The sequence below is a fragment of the Charadrius vociferus genome, unplaced genomic scaffold (assembly GCF_000708025.1).
Source record: "Charadrius vociferus isolate BGI_N301 unplaced genomic scaffold, ASM70802v2 scaffold88, whole genome shotgun sequence".
NCBI lineage: Eukaryota > Metazoa > Chordata > Aves > Charadriiformes > Charadriidae > Charadrius > Charadrius vociferus.
In genome coordinates, this window is record NW_009649619.1 from 2,516,468 (window position 1) to 2,536,587 (window position 20,120).

The 20,120-nt window shown below is 38.2% G+C and overlaps 1 protein-coding gene across 1 annotated transcript in view; it reads right to left on the bottom strand.

Annotated features, from left to right (window-relative positions):
* Window positions 1-20,120, bottom strand: part of SORCS2 (sortilin-related VPS10 domain containing receptor 2) — a 375,581-nt gene that overhangs the window by 10,444 nt on the left and 345,017 nt on the right. Inside the window, exons 19-25 of the mRNA XM_009890550.1 lie at window positions 18,121-18,307; window positions 13,265-13,398; window positions 11,811-11,934; window positions 9,851-9,963; window positions 8,093-8,218; window positions 4,195-4,294; window positions 1,975-2,077 (exon numbers count right to left, since the gene is read on the bottom strand). Coding sequence (XP_009888852.1) covers window positions 1,975-2,077; window positions 4,195-4,294; window positions 8,093-8,218; window positions 9,851-9,963; window positions 11,811-11,934; window positions 13,265-13,398; window positions 18,121-18,307 — 887 coding nt within the window. The remainder of the gene's footprint in view (window positions 1-1,974; window positions 2,078-4,194; window positions 4,295-8,092; window positions 8,219-9,850; window positions 9,964-11,810; window positions 11,935-13,264; window positions 13,399-18,120; window positions 18,308-20,120) is intronic.

Genomic DNA, 20,120 nt, shown 5'->3' on the forward strand with positions numbered 1-20,120 from the left:
CTGTACTGACTTTAAAGGGACTATACTTGCAAGTAAGTATTCCATGAGGATCCAGGAATTCACCATCAGTCTTCATAAACACAGGAAAGACTTTTTAAAGGGATTAAAAATTTGGGTGAGACGGGAGTTCACAGGGAGCACACAGGGAAAAAGTGATTTTTCAATGTAGCACCGATAAGGCGCTCAATATTCCTTGAAGATCAAATTGCAAATGAAGGATGCAACTGAAAAAAATGTCATCTTGGAAAAGCTTAGCAGGAATATTTAAAAATAATTCTGTCAGATATCTCAGAAACAGATATGGTATGGACTAAAATTGAATACTACTGCATGGTCATTCATCAATGCCAACAGCAGTTTTCAGGCTACTGAGAAACATTTGAATATATCTCACAATTTTCCTCACTCGGCGCCTAAATTAAACCCCCACAAAATTAAACCCCCACAAAATTTAAATGCAAATGACTTTCACAAATTATATATAGAAGTGCAAGAGACATTAAAGCTCACAATTTGCAAATTGTACTATAGTTTCCTCCTTAATAAAAGCTCTATTTATAAAGCAATGGTTCATTGGACATTGCAGAAAGAACTCAAGGAAAATAATTTTTTCTTCCTTTCTTGAATATTTTATACTTCTTCTTTTGCCATGCAGTAATTGTGTCTGCTATTTAATTGCTCTCATTTAAGAGCTAATAAAAGATATAAATCATACAGCTTTCGAAAGATATCACAAACAATTTTTATGATCCCACACTACAAACAGAAAATCCTCCATGTATTGCTACTGAAATAATATAATTACATCACATCAACCATTTTTATGCTTTTCCTTGCTGCAGGCACCTAAAATAGCAAAATGGATTTTTATTCAGTTGTAGACAGTCTGATACAGCATTCTGTGCTTTGTTCTTTAGAGCAATCGGCCACTATGAGCTCTAAGAAACTTAGGTGCTGCAGTGAGAAAATGAAAAGATTCTTGGGAAAAAAGGGGTTTTCTCTATTGACTTAAAAACTCTTTCTCTAAACAAACTGTTTAAGGCTAAATGCTACCTACATTTACTGCTATCACAAAGTCAGCGCCACCCCCATTTCTATAAACTGCTGTTTATTTCCAACAAAAATAAATCTTTAAAAAATGAGACAAATCAATAGGAATCCTCACTGAGTAAGGACAGCAGGACTTGATGATGATGAAGGCTTGTCTCCAGTATGCTCAAACCCAATACCTTCTAAATGCCCAGAGATAGAAAAATACCAAGAGTGTAGCCAATGATAACACAGACTCATATGAACAAGAACAAAATTCTTTAAATTGCAGAGCATCCTAGTAGCTCTGATTAAAATCAATTGCAGACTAAAGCTATATAGGACTGTCAAAGGCTGGCATGGCATCCCTTGTCAATTTTGAAAATATATCTCGCATAAGCGCCACTCCTAGAATTATTTCTCCCCTCAACACACTCTATTGTCAAATTAACACTAATCTATTTCCATCACTCATCCTACGTGGCATTGCCCCAGCCATTAAAATGTAATGTGTGCAAAGAGAAACTCCAGAGAGCTACGTGTTTTGATAAAACTGCTTTTTTTTAAGCAAATCAGCATTGCAGATGCACTCATCGTCCCTATAGCTTTAGTTTATTCATAACTGCTAGGACTAATGAAGTAGGAATTAATGAGGAATAATATTTTAGCTCAGCTCTCTTTCTTGATGATATTATTTACACAAGCTGAACAAACTCTCCATAGTTCCCATATTGCTGGTATTTATCTTGGAACACAGCCAGTGAAAGGAAGCATCAGTGCAGCACCTTGATGTTTGAAAAGTTCAGAAAAACACAATTTTCAAAGCGGTGGACTTTTTGCAATTCTTCAAGAAATCTCTTTTTCAAAATAAAAACTCTGTTTTTCTGATCTGTGGATAAACCTAATTTCATAAAATGTATATGTTATTGATGAAGGTTTACTTGCCTTTTGAACTTGTAGAGGATGAAAGCCCCAACTGCGACTAGACAGATAACAAAGAGGACCACAATAGCCCAGTAACCACTGCCACCTCCAATCCTCTCAGAGTCTGAAATATGAAATGAAAGAACAGCTTAGCACGTCCTTGTTCAGATCAGTCACATTCTTGGGCTTTTCTATCTAATTGTCAGGTCAGAAACATTTTTGTTATTTGTGTAATTTCTACTTTTCACTCCATCTGTAGCCTTTTCAAAAAGGCAACAGCACAAAATTAATTGGTGACTTGTGACTGAAGGACAGAGGACCAATTAAAAAAAAAAATCTTGAAGATTTGATTATTTAGACACTCAGTGTTTTTTTTTCTGGGAGTCTAAAGTTATCATAGGAAATGATCACATACCTTAAGTACATGTGTTGCAAAACCAGGGCTGTATTAATTCCACAGGTGGAGAAACTAAGGCTCTGAACAACAAATGAACTCATCAAAGTCATACATTGGTAAAGGCTGGAATGAACATGGGCTTCTTTCAATCCCAGCCTTTTGTGCTGGCTAACGCGTGTCAACCCTTTAAACCAGGTGAGTTACAACAGCAAAACTGTAGCACAATTCTACTTTAGAGACTAGATAAAACAGCTTTGTCTTCTACAGAGAGCTGACAGACAAAATTTCACACCAGTATTTACATTAATTGATTGTGGTCACCTAAGCTGTTCTCCCACAACACGTTGAAATAAGAAAGAAAGATATATTATGGGTATGATACACAAATAGAAATTACAGGACATTCTAATACAAGGTTCAAGTCAAAGTTGAACTTTCCGGTTAAAACACCATTTTAATGTATCTCTGTTCAAAATACACACACATATATGTATACATACTCTCTTCAACTAGTTTCCAGGTAGATAGTGAATCCACAGATGCAGGAAATGCATGCAAAAAACCCCTGTTTCTATTTGTTTCAAACACAGAAATAGCATATAATTTATCTCAGGACAGGATTAGCAACATGGGGACTCTACAGCAAGCTTCACCTCAGTTGATTTAGAGATCAGAGATACAAGGCAGAGATGCCTTGCCTATGTCCCAGACCCCTGCAGTTATATCTGGCTTAAGTAAAGCACCGCTGCTTTCTTGGTAGCCAGTGCAGCCAAAGTGCATCAATAGATGGTTTCTTTGAAGCCCGGTTGGCTTTTCCTCCAGGGCACTGTTTTGTATAATACAGGTATTCAGTTAACATCACAGTTACACAGAAAAAAGCAAGAAGTTTCTGATACAAATCATGAGGTTCAAGCCAACCTCATGCAGTTCAACAAGGCCAAGTGCAAGGTCCTACATTTGGGTTGCGGCAATCCCAAGCACAAATACAGGCTTGGCGGGGAATGGCTGGAGAGCAGCCCTGAGGAGAAGGACCTGGGTGTGCTGATTGACCAGAAGCTCAACATGAGCCAGCAATGTGCAATCGCAGCCCAGAAGGCCAACCGCATCCTGGGCTGCATCAAAAGAAGTGTGGCCAGCAGGTCAAAGGAGGTGATTCTGCCCCTCTACTCCACTCTCGTGAGACCCCACCTGGAGTACTGCGTCCAGCTCTGGAGTCTCCAACATAAGAAGGACATGGACCTGCTGGAGCGTGTCCAGAGGAGAGCCATGAGGATGATCCGAGGGCTGGAGCACCTCTCCTATGAGGAGAGGCTGAAAGAGTTGGGGCTGTTCAGCCTGGAGAAGAGGAGGCTCTGAAGAGACCTTATTGCGGCCTTCCAGTACCTAAAGGGGGCCTACAAGAGAGCTGGGGAAGGACTTTTTACTAGGGTGTGTAGTGACAGGACGAGGGGGAATGGCTTTAAACTGGAAGAGGGCAGGTTTAGATTAAACATTAGGAAGAAATTTTTTACTTTGAGGGTGGTGAGGCACTGGAACAGGTTGCCCAGAGAGGTTGTTGAGGCCCCATCCCTGGAGGTGTTCAAGGCCAGGCTGGACGTGGCCTTGGGCAACCTGGTCTGGTGGGAGGTGTCCCTGCCTATGGCAGGGGGGGGGGAACTCGATGATCTTCAAGGTCCCTTCCAACCTAAACCATTCTATGATTCTATACATTTAACAAGTACCAAGTAAGTATATATGTGTGTATATGTACATATATATTGACACAAAGATTTTCTCCTTAACTTATCAGAACTCAGACAAGCATCCAAAGGTTGGTCTGTTGGGAGCTTTGTTTATATATTTACCTGAACTGGAGTCAGCTAAAGTCACTAAGATCCAGAATCCTCCCCTCAGAAAGAAACTGATGTTGTGTGCATTCAAGGCCTGCTTTATAGCTGCTATTCTCTGAAAATACAACAGAGAGAATGTCAGACATTTCGCACTCTGTTCCACTTTGAGAGACTCAACGCTCTAAAAAGGAAAACCTCTGGTTCATTAAATGGTGAGAAACTCAGAAAGCATTTGTCAACGATGAGCTAAAGTCTTAAAGAAATTCCATATTTAAAAATCATGCAAAACTCCACAAGCCGTAAAAAGCTGAAAATGTCAAAACTTTATAGCCAAATCTTTCTTTCTGTTTACCAAACCCTTTACCCAGTATGTGACAGACAGCACATCATTTGCACACTCTATTGGGTTTACCTCGGTCATAACTCACACAATGCATAATCCATATTAAAAACTCTCCATTTTTCTAACCTATCAGAACAAAACCTGTGGTGTCACTTTAGATTTCTTGCTATGAAAAGTAACTGCTATTTGATAATGAACTGTATGTCATAATTTACCTGACCTCCTTACCTATAATGGGATGGATTCCTTTTATACCTAATTTTTAACAATACTCTGTAGAAATATATACATCCATCCATGTGGAAAAAATCAGGATTCCTCCTATTTTTCTCCAACGGATACAGCATAATAAAATATGGTCTCTCACATTTTTATGGAGCAGAACCATTAAATATACCATCGTATCCTAACCCCAGGTGACAAATTGTCTGAATTTTTCCTTCTACTTGCTTGTGTCTTCAACAAGGGTAATTTTCTAAAAGATCAAAGCTAGTTCTATACGCTATGCCTTATAATTTAGGATATGACTTTCCACAGGATACCAAATTAGAAATATGCTTTATATCTACAAAACCTTCACGAGCAACTCCTTTTATGATATTATCAATTACGGTGTTCATCTTTGACAAGTCTTTGCAGTATAATAGATAGAAATCCCTGTAGTCTCTCTCATGCTATGGACAGAGACTACACAAAAGTTCAAATTCAAATATCCTCATATTCTCACTCATATTGAGGAATATCTAACTTCTGAAGCCATTCCACTGACTTTATTACATTGGGTGGGTGTGTGTGTGTGTGACTCAAAATAAGGGTGATGTGAGCATGGCTTTAGTTATTTTATGAGATAATTCCTCCAGATAGCTCCTAAGTATTTAGCTTTTTGCCCAAAGTCTGAAAAGAGAATGGATATGACAACTATATTGATTAGCAGCCTTTAAAGCGTTGCTCGTACCACTGAAATAGAGTTACTTAGTCTCAGTCTAGATTCATTCACATGTTCATGGTATACAACGCAAGGATCAATACTCGAGGCTAATCTGACATTCAGCCAGTAAATGAAATTACTGAGCCCCATAACTTTGTCATATTTTCCTGGCAGGTGTTTGAAGAATTCAACATTTACTCTGTTTTTTGCTCATGTGACTAACACTTGTTTGTTATTTCTCTCCCCACCCCTGGGTTCCCACCAAAGCCTATATGAACTGCACTACCACAGGTCAAAAATCTGAATCTCATGAATTCAGCCAAAGGTTCTGGCTTATTTATTTCACTGTTAGATTGATGGTTGTTTCAGTACTCATGGGGTTTTTTTCTGCCCCGAGGTATTTATTGAGCAGTACTGCCACCTCTCCAACTGTTTGAAAAACAAATCCAGTGTCTGGTTAAGGTTCTTATACCAGCATTTGAATTTTGGATCTTCTTTTTCTACATCCTTTCCAATGACAATACTTGAACATGTGTACACATTGGCTCCTGCATTGTGGTATAAGAATGCAAAAATAACGACACTATTCAAACTCTTATCCACTTATACACCTAGGGGTGTGACTTGCCCTTTTTGTCAAAGCAACTCATTGGGAATTTTCTTGTAGTAGCTTGTCTAGATAGAGCCCAAAATCTTCCTCAGAGCCACTGCTTTCCAGGCTATAGTTTAAATGCACTTCAATTGACTCAACCGGACTCATCCCACCTGACATTAGACATGTAATAGATGTGCATAAATCAAGCGACTGAATTTTCCTCTAGAGTCAATGATTAGAATTAAATACTTTTGAAACTGCTGTGTTCTTAAAACTAGGTTCAATCACAGTCAGCTTTTATTTCTACATGCATAAATTTGAAAGAAAGAGGGCTTTTGTCAGAATTGAACCAAACTTCAGAATTATCCAAAGGACTCTTACTACTACACTGCCAGCTTACTTATGATCTTTGTTATTGCTGGCTATGTTTATCAGTAACAACTCCTATTCTAGACCACTAACTTAATAAATAGCAACACATCACAACACTCCATGTAAAACACCAAAAGAAACTATACCAAGTAGGTGTTCTCTACCTGACCAAGAAATTATTGCCTTTAACCATCCTTCTGAAATCACATAATATCCCAAATCTAAAAGGTGAAGAACAAACAGGTTCTCTTTAAGGGAAGACATTTCATAACTATGTCTAAGTTAAGGATTTCAGGGACATCTCCAAGCACACAGAAAACATTCTGCATTGGTGAGTCCTTGCAATAGTGTCACAACACTGACTTTGAGAAGTGGCACTAGCAGCATGACAAAGCACATCTTTACAGTGAAACATGATGAAGACCTTCAAGATTCTTTTCTGATGACAGAAGAGAATGTAACAAATCTTTAAACAAGTGACATTCTGAGTATTTTCCTGTTGACTTAACCAGTTACAGCTCCTAAAGAAAGAATTTCTTTCTAAAGAAAGAAAGAAAGAAAGCATTTCCTTTAGAACCTGCACCTCGCTTCACTACTAAAGAAACAACCTACTAAAATTAAGCCTTTCCTGCAACATAATCAGGACTTACGACTCCCAGGAATTCCTACTATGATTACAGAGGGAGAGCAGTAAGGGTTTGGGGTTGCCACAAAGCAGAAAATTTTGTGCATTCACACTGTACTATGTGCATTTTAAAGTAAGACACCTGTTCAAGTACTTGGATAACATCAATGTACTCCTTTGAACCTTCCAAAGTGTACCCCATCAATTTCAAACACAATCTACTGGGTTTGTGTTAATATGAAGAGCTTTGTCTTACCTACTTCTCTAGGTCTTTGGATACTGTGACCTTGTCTCAAAAAGTTGTAAAATGCCCTTAAAAATTAACAATACCTTACATTGGAGTTCTTTGTAACTGGCAGGACTTGAACTGCAAGATACAGACACAACGTTGGGATCTGTTCCTTCTCTGTCACAGTAAAGGGATTAATATCATAAATTGTAAGCACCAGTCTTCTGATTCTCAACTGGCATAAGGTCTTTTATTATGGAAGAAATATGGTTTGAAAATAAGTAGGGAGAAACTAATGTCTGATTTTCATTCCTGTGTTCATTATATTTATTTCTTGCCAATTGGAAAGGACATTTGTTCATAAAGGCAGAAACTGCCTGCTTGATGCTCCTTACATTACAGGTCAACTATTAAGGTTCTGTTTCTGTTTGACCTGAAATCTAATTTGCTTCTGAAGACAGTGCAGAGATGGTTCATCCCTCTTTAGAAATATCAGTGTCCTAAATACATTCTTCGCTTTACCAGATCTTCACAGACTGACATGCCATCACTGTTGTTTCTGTTTAAAAACCAGACCAGTATTAGTAATTCTTGAGAAATGCACTAATACCAGTAAGCATCAGATTATGGTGGTCTATACACCATCAAACACAGCAGTCATAGCTGTTGGTAGCTTTTACATGTCTCTTGTCAGGTGGGAGTGATATCTTTACGTAGTTAGGGAGCACCTTTTAAGTTCACATAAAGACAATGACAGTACAGCCACTGATTGCAAAACAGGATGAAGATTGTCCTAACCAGATATACATTGCTCTCGTTACCTTATCACTAGTTACACTTCTCTTCCTTTTTGGTTGGTTTACTGGTAGTAGCACATGCAAGTCAGCAGTTGTGGGCAGACCAGGTTTCACGACTGTCATGAGTGTTTCTTTGGGTATATTGGTTTCCTGTGAAGACAAAGGCATATGGCAAATTATAGGACACCGTGCTTCATATTTTATAGAAAATACATAAATAACTCCACATGTGTCTTTTAGTCTTAAAGATTATATTTAGAGAGGATTCCATCAAAAGCTAAAATGTGAACAAAGCCAAACATAAATTAACTGAAATGTGAGCCTCTCTTTGAAGACTGGAAGAACTAAGCATTGTTATCACATTAAAGAGATTTAGTGGCATCATGGAAAGAAGCAAAATGAAGTGGTATGCAGTTTTAGCAAAACTCTGCAATGGCTGCGCGTTTCTAGGGTAACACACAAAAAAATCCTAAGTGATTTAGGATCCTTTGTGAGCACAAAGTGTAAGCACAAAGACACTTAGTAGACTTAGAAGGGCATATTCATTACAGCTAACCTTAGCTCGGGGAGGCTATTTTTCCATCTGTGTTTAACAGACAGAGAGAAGTCTTCCAGGGTGAGACTAAAAGCACCTAGGTTCAGTTCCTGAGATTGTTATGAATACCTGCATCCCCCACTGAAAGTCAAGTGCAGACCTTTTCAAAATAGTTTGTGCAAATTTTGCATTTAGTCCCAAATTCCTCCATGTGTTGTACAATAATACAGTCACACAATTCCAATGATAACATGGTGGGCACTTTCCATAGCCCTTCTCCAAGAGATCCTGAAATTCCATTAAATTGCTCATGTTCTTTTGCAAATGACTTTGTAATTATAAAAATTGAAGGGTTATTTTATAAGGAAGCAAAATATTTGTTTGACTGATACTGGTTATGGAATGGGTTTAAATTGGGAATTTACTTGAATTTGACATTTGATATGAACCTCAAAAAACAAAGGTAGGAAAAAGTATAAAGTCAAAATTCCAGAGCCTGATTTGCACTACTGTAAAGCTAGGAAAAGTCAAGTGATTTCAAACACGAGCATTTTCAAAACATTATCAACCTGCACTTCAGTGCTATTGTTCTCAGAAAAAGTCAATGTGTGCACGCTCAGTTGCTGGTAGTGTGTGTACCTGAAGAGCACAGCTCTAGAGTTCACAGTTTTTATAGGGTACGTCTACTTATCTCACAGAACTGCTGCATGGCTTTGTACTTGATTTAACCTACAGGATTCAACTGCTCCCGATCCACATTTCTTTTGCGAATATTACCTAAAAAAACAGCTGTAAGAACTATTTGCCTAGATATTATATATAATTTTCAAAGTTACACAACTGACATTGCAAATTTTCCCTTTCTGTTTTGTTTTTACACAAATCCTGTGTCTTTTATGTTACACAGCATCCTTTGCATAACTTCTAAATATATCACATTTAAGCTATTCTTCCTGTTTGGGAGTCAGCAGTATTTGCCAATACATCTATCCCAAATCCCAGAGAGCACTCCTTAGCAGTAAATGCCAATTAGGCTGTGTTAGACCTAAACTTTTTATGTTACAATATCATCATCTACAGTCTGCATGTAAAAGTGACACTAGGCTCAAACTAGTTCAAAATGTGGCTCATTAGGTTCATTTTATTATTTTGCACTGCCTCCTTTTTTCTAAATGAGAAGGCATTAACTTAACCTTCAAGCTTTACGACTGGCGAGGGAACATTTTACGAGCAATCTGAAAGAGCACCTTTGCAAGAAGTCGTGTTACTACCCGCCCTATGTCTTCCCTCCACTCCGGTATGTCAGGGTTGTATATGTCCAGATGCTTAGTAAACTTCAGAGGAAGAACATGAAAATGATCTAGGAAAAAAAAACAAACAAACAAAAACCAAACCAAACATTTTTGAACAAGTAACAAACCAGGTTGCAAAAACAGTTTTGCAGACATAAATATCCATTTGCATTAGAAATAAATATCTAAATGCAGAAATATCTATTTGGCATTATTTGCTGTCCAGCGCTGCACTATCTAGGAACCCCCACTGCTCTGTGTTGTGTACTCTTGCAAGAGTACACTCCTGTCAGGCACTCAATTTCTTTCTGTATTTTCGTCAACTTCATCAAATTTGTGCCTAAAGATAAAAAAGCAGGAAGAAAAAAAGAAAGAAAGCACATTTACATATGACCTCCGAGGTCATAACCTTTCCAATAATTTTTCCTTAGGACAATACAACACACACATGTGGTTGGTTTCTTTTATTTGTAATGGGAATGCGCCAATGGATTTTATTCTCACTGAATCATAAACATATGGGGTTTGCCCATTACATGTTCCTGTTTTTCATGAAAAATGAATATTTTACGTATTCCATCAACTAGCTATGAAAATAAGACCAGAAATGATATACCAAAGGCTAACTACTGCCCTCTTCAAAAAAAATAAAAACAAAGTACACCCACATCATTGCTCTGGATATTGTCCAAAACATCTGAAATATCAGAAATGGGCTGTTCCTCAGTGAACAGTCTCTAAAATCTTCCCTTTCTCCATATAGGCTCCCTGGATGAACACCTGGGGAACTTAATGCAAAGCAGAGAAAGAGGTCCTGTGGAATGTATGAGTCAAACCTGTCCTCCTCAATGCTTCTGATAGAATTGTATTTTAATGTGGTGGGTTTTTTTGTGGCTGTTTTTTTTTTTTTTTTCCCCAAAGGTTTCTTTATTTCCCCCCGACCAGTACTTTTTTGCTCTTAGTATCAGGATTGGCCAACACTAAGAGCAGGAGCAGTGTTTGAAAGCCAGTCATTGATCTAGTCAAACCAAGATGGATTATACTTCTAAAGATGTCTAAAAAAGTGGATGCACTTATAAGTGGTATCACAAACGTTAAATCCACTTATCGTAGGAAAGGAGAAGGTTCATAAAAGCTGTGTTTAGCATGAGTGTGGTTTTTACCACTCTTTTAAATTAGTAAGTATACTAAAAGCAAAAATAACAGAATATTCTTCAGACAATAGAGATGTATCATGTTGTGTGTTTCATGATATCTGAAGGCTTTTAGCTCTGCATTAATAAGAAGCTTTTTCACTTATCACAATTCCCACATGTGACAACACAAATACAAATGTACATAACGGCACTACTTTTTTCACAGTATATTATGCCTTGTCACCACATTATAAGACACAACAAAACACACCAGGGTACAATGTGAAACAAGAGCTGAAGAGTTACTCAATAATTACAGTGGAGCTATACTTGATCCACTCAGATAAACATCAAAGGAATAGTGATATATTGTGATAAAAGGTAATTATTTCAGATTGGTTTTAATACTGAGAGTATATACGCAACTAAATTTTCTTTTTTTCAGTGGTATTTAAACTGATTTATTTAGAAATTCTAAGAAACTCTCTAGTCATAGGCCAAAATACTACTTAAACGCTATTTGGGAACTACAGTAACATTTTAAATAAGCAAAAGAAACAAAATGTTTTAGATGAAACCGTTCCATACAATGACACTGTTCAACTTCAGGGAGTTACCTAGTGACAGTTCATCCCTCTAATTTTAAGAATTAAATGCAGCATTAGATATCACTTTATAACAGGTTCAGTTGTGTCAGGACTGGTTTAAGAGGTATAAGAAACAAGTAAACATAAAAACAAACAAACAAACAAACAAAATTAACAAGAGTAATGTCTCACCAAAAACGTGGACAACTTTTGAGTCCTGAAGCATGGAGCTCCCACAGGAAGCCTGCACTGTAACTCTGACATCACCAGTCTCAGTAAACTTTGTCACCAGAAAACTCTCCAATGTAAGGAGTGGCTGTAAAAAATGAAGAGAAGTTGAAAATAGAATATTAGCAAGAACCACAAGAACAGTGTTTGAAGTGACCCTCATTAAAAATATTAGCAAAAAAGGTTTCACACCAATTCTTCAATTAATCAGTATTTTATCAAATTGCTCAATTATAATTTTCAATACAGAATATTTCTTTCAAAAAGGAACATTTATAAACAGAAGAGATGCCAGATGAGGCAAACATTTCTTTTAGAATAATTGGTAGACGTTTTCATTCAGATCCCACTGAAATAAATGGATTTTGAGTCGGGCTTATAAATCTCTACGTGATTGTGTATAGCAAGCCGTTTGCCTCAAAAAAATGTGGGGTTTAGTCAAAGACAAAAGGATTAATTCTGTCAACTTAGAGCATGACACATGGAAGTGCACCAGTCCACCGTAACCTCCAAGGCAGAACTGAGATACTCTGTTCCCTGACCACATCTGTATGAATTACAAATCCCTTCACAAGACTACATCGATCTGCAGTGCCTGTTCTAGCAACGACAAAGTCAATAATAATGACAAGATACAGGCTGGGATTATGGTAGACAGCACATTTACAAGAAGTAAGTTCATTGTGCTTATCTGAGGCATTCCTCTGTCATACTTAGTCTCCCTCATAAAGAAAATATTTTACTTATCTGTTATTGAAAGAATTAAAAGAAATTAACCCAGCTTGACAAGAAATATTCCTAATAGAAATACTTGGATATTTATTGCTCTAGGATACATTTATCTAGACTTTCTGTCCCCAAATGGCTATCACTAGATTGTTTGAGTGCTTTCACTGTTTTGATATCCTTTTAGATACCCCAGTTATTTTTCATATGCCAGTTTATTTTAGACTGGCAGAAAATATTTATCTGTACAATGAATACATACATATTTTTGTACGGCACTTAAATTTACAGTACTCACATTATCAACATGGAACTGCATAAATCCAAGTTTCATCATTCACCAATGTTATGATCCCAAATGCATACCTCTCCAAAAGTTTTTCCCACAGGTAACGAAATAGAATAAGTTGTTGTTCCCTCCCAAACAAAAATAGTTTAGAAATTCAAACCAATTCTAGAAGAGTAATTTCCATTTCCACTTAATCAATAAAGGGAAATTAACACCTTAAATATACGTGATAAAACAAGGGAAGTTAGATACTCCTTGCCACCAGATATAATTGGCCATTTGGAATGAAAGATGGTCTAAAAGAAGTCATGCAACATGGTAGTATTTCTATTAAAGTAAAAGGTGTGACTCAACCTTTACTGGAAAGAGGGTGAAAATAATCTCAGTCAAAACCTTTACGCACCTGAAGATTGTTTCCTATCCACCAGTAGAAGACTGTCAAATTGGGGTTCTTAGGCAGTATGATGGCTGTCAGGTTCACCTCCTGGTTCCTCCCCACAACTGGAACCACTTCTAAATTTAAAGCCTGTAGTGGAGCTGAACAAAGTTCCCAAAATATCATTGAACACGAATCCATCAATTTATTAATGCCTCTTTCCCCAAAAGCTTCTCACCTGCACACCACAAGCTCCTGAATTTATTTTTCCCTCCCCCGCCTGCTTTACATTTGTGATGAAAGCTATGGGCATAATTGGAAGGACCTCATTTTAACAAAAAAAACAAAATAAAACAAATCAAATCAGCTTTAAAGAAAAAAAATCACAAACAAAATCCTAGCATGACGTGATGGATCACCAAAATGCACCTCTCTGATGTACTTCTTTTTGGGTGCATGTCCAATTCTAGAAACTATAAGCAGATATCCCAGTTAAAAAGCAGAAAAGGCATATCAGGGTTTTTTTTCCCTTTTCTTTAAGTAATAAAAGGTCAAATGAATAAAAATCTAACAAATCTTTCAAACTGATATGGGAAAAGGCAGAAAACTGAAAAAGAATGTTGCTGACTACTCATTTTCATTATAAAATATAAGCTGTTAAGATCACACCACACATAAGATGTCATTAATGCATGCTTTAAAATAGATGTGTATATCAGGGGAGCGTTTATTTGCAACTCAAAATAGATAACCTCTATACTCCAAAATATGCCTTTAGAATAAGCTTGTTCCTTTCTGAACTTTTGCCTTCGAAGTCTGTAAACGTTATTACTTGTATAAAAGAAATGCATCCTTACAATGATTTGATCTGCTTCTTAATGTTGTATTTTGCTTCATAGTACAATAGCTTTATTGAAAGAAAATCTTTCTCTCGGAGGTTTCTGAGTATGTCTTCTTCAGTCTGTCTGAATCATAGAATGGTTTGGGTTGGAAGGGACCTTTAAAGGTCATCTAGTCCAACCTCCCCTGCAATGAGCAGGGACATCTTCAACTAGATCAGGTTGCTCAGAGCCCCGTCCAACCTGTGTGTTTCCAGGGATGGGGCATTCACCTCCTCTCAGGGCAACCTGTGCCACTGTTTCACCACTCTCAGCGTAAAAAATTTCTTCCTTATATGTAGCCTAAATCTACCCTCTTTTAGTTTAAAGCAATTACCCCATGTCCTTTTGCAACAGACCCTGCTAAGAAGTTTGTCCCCATCTTTATTATAAGCCCCCTGTAAGTACTGAAAGGCTGCAATAAGCTTTCCCCAGAGCCTTTTCTTCTCCAGACTGAACAACCCCAACTCTCTCAGCCGGTCCTCACAGGAGAGGTGTTTCATCCCTCTGATCATTTTTGTGGCCCTCCTCTGGACCTGTTCCAACAGGTCCGTGTCTTCCCTGTGCTGAGGGCTCCAGAACTGGATGCAGTACTCCAGGTGGGGTCTCACCAGAGTGGAGTAGAGGGGCAGAATCACCTCCCTCAACCAGCTGGCCACACTTCTTTTCATGCAGCCCAGGATATAGTTGGCTTTCTGGGCTGCGAGTGCACATTGTCAGCTCATGCCCAGCTTTTCATCCACCAGTACGCCCAAGTCCTTCTCCTCAGGGCTGCTCTCAATCCATTCTCTGTTCAGCCTGTATTGATACTGGGGGTTGCCCTGACCCAGGTGCAGAACCCTGTATTTGGCCTTGTTAAACCTCATGAGGTTCACACAGGCCGACTCCTTGAGCTTGTCCAGGTCCCTCTGGGTGGCATCCAGTCCCTCAGGCATGTCAGCTGCACCCCTCAGCTTAGTGTCGTCCGTAAACTTGCTGAGGGTGTGCTCAATCCTACTGCCTGTTGAAGATATCAAACAGTACCTGTCCCAATATTGACCCCTGAGGGACACCACTTGTCACTAATCTCCATCCGGACACTGAGCCATTCACCGCTACCCTCTGGATGCGACTATCCAACCAATTCCTCATCCACCAAATAGTCCACCCATTAAATCCATATGTCTCCAATTTAGAGAGAAGGATGTTGGGTAAAAGCTTTATAATAGTATAATGTCTAGAAGAACTAGAATTTCTTAACATCAGCTGCACCATCTATCTAGGATACCAAAGTACTGTACGGTCCAACTTGCATTCATTATACAGAATGAATACTAAGCCATCCATTTTTGTTTAATTCTAAATATCTTTTAACTCATTCAAAGGTTTTTCATCTCAGTTCAAAGCCTTTCTCTTACTCTCTTTCATTAATTGATTCATTGCCCTTTCACTTCTAATTCACTTTGACTAAACTGATCGAACGAGTCGGCCAAGCTGTGCACACCCTCCTTCTTTTCCACCTCACTTCAACCAGCCTGTGTGCTGCTTCCTCCGAGTATAAGGATCTACTTTCAGTCTGTGTTTTCTCCGATGACTCCTTAACCACCTACAGGAATTGAAGACATGTTGAGTGTTTAAACAAATGGTTTCTTCAACAGCTTCTTTACTGAAATTGAGTTAAAATGCTCCTCCTGTTGCTAGTGCCTTGAGGAAAATTCAGAAGTTGTAGGAATCCCATCAAATTTGTTCCTCCGACAAACAGACATTCTTTCTGATGAGGCAAATTAAAGAAGTCTGGATGGATCTGCATCACCTTTTCGATTTTGCCATAAATTTACATTTTCCCAGAGAAAACTGATCATTCTGAGATACGGTTTTGGTCCCGAAGCAGGTTACTTTCTTTGCCAAAATTTTTAGAGGGGAAGTTGTTTAGTACTTGAATGATGACGCTTATTTCTATATTCCTATGCAGTAAAGAGCTAAAAATAATTATTGTGAGTCCTTCTGCTTGTCTCAGTCACACAATTCCATAATGCATTTGAACAAGCTTCATAGCATCCTTAAGTGTATACAATAGGAATGAAGTTAACTTCTATGATTTAATAGAATATGAAGTTAATCTTCTATGATTTCTGTTTCAAGCTGCAATTTCAGTACAGTTTTCAAAGCTCCCTTATGTTCACACTATAGACATAATGGTTTCATGAAAAAGAAAATGTATGCCTAGTTCTTCTTCAGTTATTCTTATTCTGGGCTACCTATTCACGTTTATACTATCAGATTTGCTCTAATTTCTCTTACAGTTCATTAACAAGTTGCAGATTGTGTGATCTGGATCAGAAAGCATAATCTGGATGAGAGGCCAAAGTTCAAGTAATTGTCCTGTATTACAGGGCATCCCATAGCAACAGAACTTGGCAGAAGTAAAAAATATTCCCTTTACCATTTGTCCCCGAAAAAAATCCCTGGGAATATATCAGCTGGGGATAGAGTGAAAGCAGGACTTTTTGGACACTTCTGCTTTCATGGTATTCCACAGTGAAAAATGTCCCTGAACGGCTATTAGTGTTTCTCTAGAACATAGAAATAGCAGTTTAATTAGTGCCAGCTAATTTCCTCAAATCTTGCAATTTACTTAAAAAATTAAACAGAGTAAATCACATAGAAAGCATTTATTTAAGAGGGCTGGGTAATATGCTTCCATGAACCTTCTAGACCACGCACAGCATCCACGGACAAGCTCAGCAACGGACCACATGTGCTTCAGTGTGGTTTTTGCTGTTCATTGCTTGTTGAGATCTCCTGTTCCTGTGCTTAATCTACTCCTCAGCACCTATAAGTTCCTAAAAAGTAACAGTGAAGCCCTAAGTAATTTATCTGAGCTCTTTGGAGTTTAAAAAAGAAACACGCCAAAGAAATAGGTAACAAATCTGAGTCGGATAATTTTATTCTGACCCTTTCCATTTGTTTTTAATAGGAGATTGGCTGTTAGCATTAATGAGTTGGGCTCCGTCTTCTGATCAGACAAAACTGGAAACTCTGGACTCAAGGACTCTGACCAGCAAAATACATAAATATTAGTAGTCACCAGACAGACTGACATAAAGCACATGGGTCTGTGCACAGCCTTGCAGGTTGCTCCAGCAATTTCCACTGCTTTGGGATTAGGATGGAAGACATCGCTTACAACAGAGGGAAACAGACACCTGGAGAATGCAAGATGAGTATCTTTTCTTTTGATGTTACTTGTTTCTGAATTTTTGACACATCTGAAAACAGGCAAAGCAATAGCTGTCTTGAATCTCAAAGGAAGAGGAGAATTCAGTTCCACTTATGAGTTTCCTTCTTCATTCCAATTATGAGATGACTGAGGTACATTAAGCTTGCGATGGTGCATGATATTCCCTGTGCCATCCTATTCTTTTCTTTTAAATCTATTTGATGGGATTTTTAGGTCTTAATTAAGGAGAGGGAGAGAAGTCTAAGTCTGCCTGCCAACATCCCAAGTACTACTTTAAAATTTTGTGAGAACTAACCACCTAAAATGTGGATTCTACTGCTTAAAAAGTAGCCTGACTTTAAGAAACACTGGGATTTTGAGTCTTTTTTAAATTCATACAAGAGCTCAGATGTTCTCAGCATGTCTGTTCACTTGCTTCACACAGCACCTAGAGGCTTCTGAAAAGATATAGCTTGAAGTGTTAAGTTTTAGCTGCTAAGAGTGCCAATGGGGTCTTGATTCAGGAAGATGGATCAAACCTGATATTTTAACTGAGGCATGCTTGCTATTTAAAAGGTAAATATACCATCCTTCTCCCAAATCGAAACAAAACTAACTCTGACCTCCTAATAGATCAGGTTTACAAGTCTCTGCATTAACAACACACAGCACTGCAAGACTGCATGAGGTTATTGAAAAAATATGCATTTTTCCTAATTGCGACTAGTAATTTTCTTTACTACTTCATAGTTGCCATGAGGTGTTTAAGGAGTAGCGAAAGTAAGAAAACCAAAGAGCTGATTTACAGTTGACTTGGACGAACACCACAGCCTCGTCATGCCCAGCCACATTCTCAGCCTTCACCGAGACGCGGTAAATCCCAGGATTCTCATAGCGGTGACGGATGGGTTCTCCAGTCATTGTAAGGTTCACATATATCGCCTTAAAGCCATCTCCAAGATCTACCTGGTATTTGGTATTCAATACATCACCCTAAAAGGAAAATATATCAAAAATATTTTCAATGGCCAGAACCAAAATAGACAGGACACATGATTATAAACATTTCCTGAAACACAACAGCCTTTCCAGCCACAGCCAGATATTATGACTCAATTGCAATAGTTGCAGTAAAACCACTATGTCCATGGGAAAGATTCTAATGCAACAGATTTTACGTGCATTAATAGAGATAATACTAAATTTCCACAGTAAGTTGCTACCTGAAAATAAGACACCCCAGACCACTAACCAAGTTGTATGACACAGAAACCATCACCTGTCTTAATGCAGCTGGACATTAATAAACGTGACGGCGCAGGGCAGCTCCAAGTTCCAGAGTGATGCTCATATGTTTGCAAACCACTGAATATTGTTATTTTAGTGAATTACCACTCATCCAGTGAACTTCTAGCCCATGCAATTATAAAGTAAAATTAGTTGGTTTAGACTTTCTTCACAGCAGCTTCTAACCACACCCTCTGAGCATCAACCACTTCAAGATCCAAGCTGGGATCTTCTCACAGAGTTGTACTGCTTCATACAAAGCTACCAACATGTCTCGAACTAACATGATCTACTGCAAAATTAGATGCATGAGTAATGAAGCAGATTATTGAGCTGAGTTTGGAAAAGGGTTTAAGAGTCCAGCCAAATAATTCCATCATGTCAAACATCTCACAGAATTTATAATTCACTGCACTTCTGCTAAGCGCTCTTTTAAATGACACCGACTTCCTGAACTCAGGCCTAAAATACTGCAAGACTGATGCTACTGTCAGAGGACAAACATATGCCCATCACTCATGTTGTCCCAGTGTGGCTGCTCAGGAGAGAAGTCAGGCCCATGCTACATGAACTGGTGATGTGGATGGAGTCAAAGGAAAATTCATTTTAGCTGTGAGCAGCAACACCTTCTCAATATTACTGGCAGCACTGCCTTAGCGAGCTGTCCTGCTTCCTCGGTCTTCAGCAACATGTTCCTGCTCACTTGCCACAGTACAGGGCCATCACAGTCATGCAATTAAAACAGGTTGCAAGGTCAGGCTTGGTAGAAAATCCTCCATACTGTGAAAATACAGTGTTGGTTTAAAAATCTTCGGTGCCTCTAGGAAAGGAACCTATACATCCGTATGCTAGTCAGGTGACCTGAATGGCCATCAGAACAGAGAAGGATTGACACCCATCATTTTTCCCCCATAAGCCAACTCTCTGAAACAGGTTTATATCAAAATCTAATCCCAAAAGGTAGCACTAATGTAAAATCAAAGGAGGCAACAAAGCCTAGAACTTATGTACCCTGGCATTATAAAGAGAAGGAAACATACTATTATTCCCTCCTTTTACGATTTTGCAGTTTGGTTGATTTTCTTCCATGTTTTATTAGATGAAAGAGCATTGCTCATAATGTAAAAGAATACCCATAATAAGGGACCTGTAGGGTTATCAAATACGTAAACACCATATTTCAGCACGCATAAAGGACCTTGAAAGCTTCTTATTTGGAAAAAAATGTGCACAATAAACATCTCTATTTTGACAACAGATGGGTAGAATTTAGCAGAGGAAATAATATGTTATTAAAGTTTAAAGCAAAAGAGATGTCTTCTTGCCAGCAATGTGCCAGTAAGTGGAGTCTCTTTAGATGACATTAGCTTGCAAACAGTTCTTGTTCCCTCTTTCTTATGCTAACAAGTATACATGCATATTTTTTCCAGGTGAGACAGAAACCAGTGTTGAAAGTCAGTAGATGCAAGCTTCTCTTAATGTTTTATTCTAATAGCTTCCCTAGTGTAAAGATGAGAGA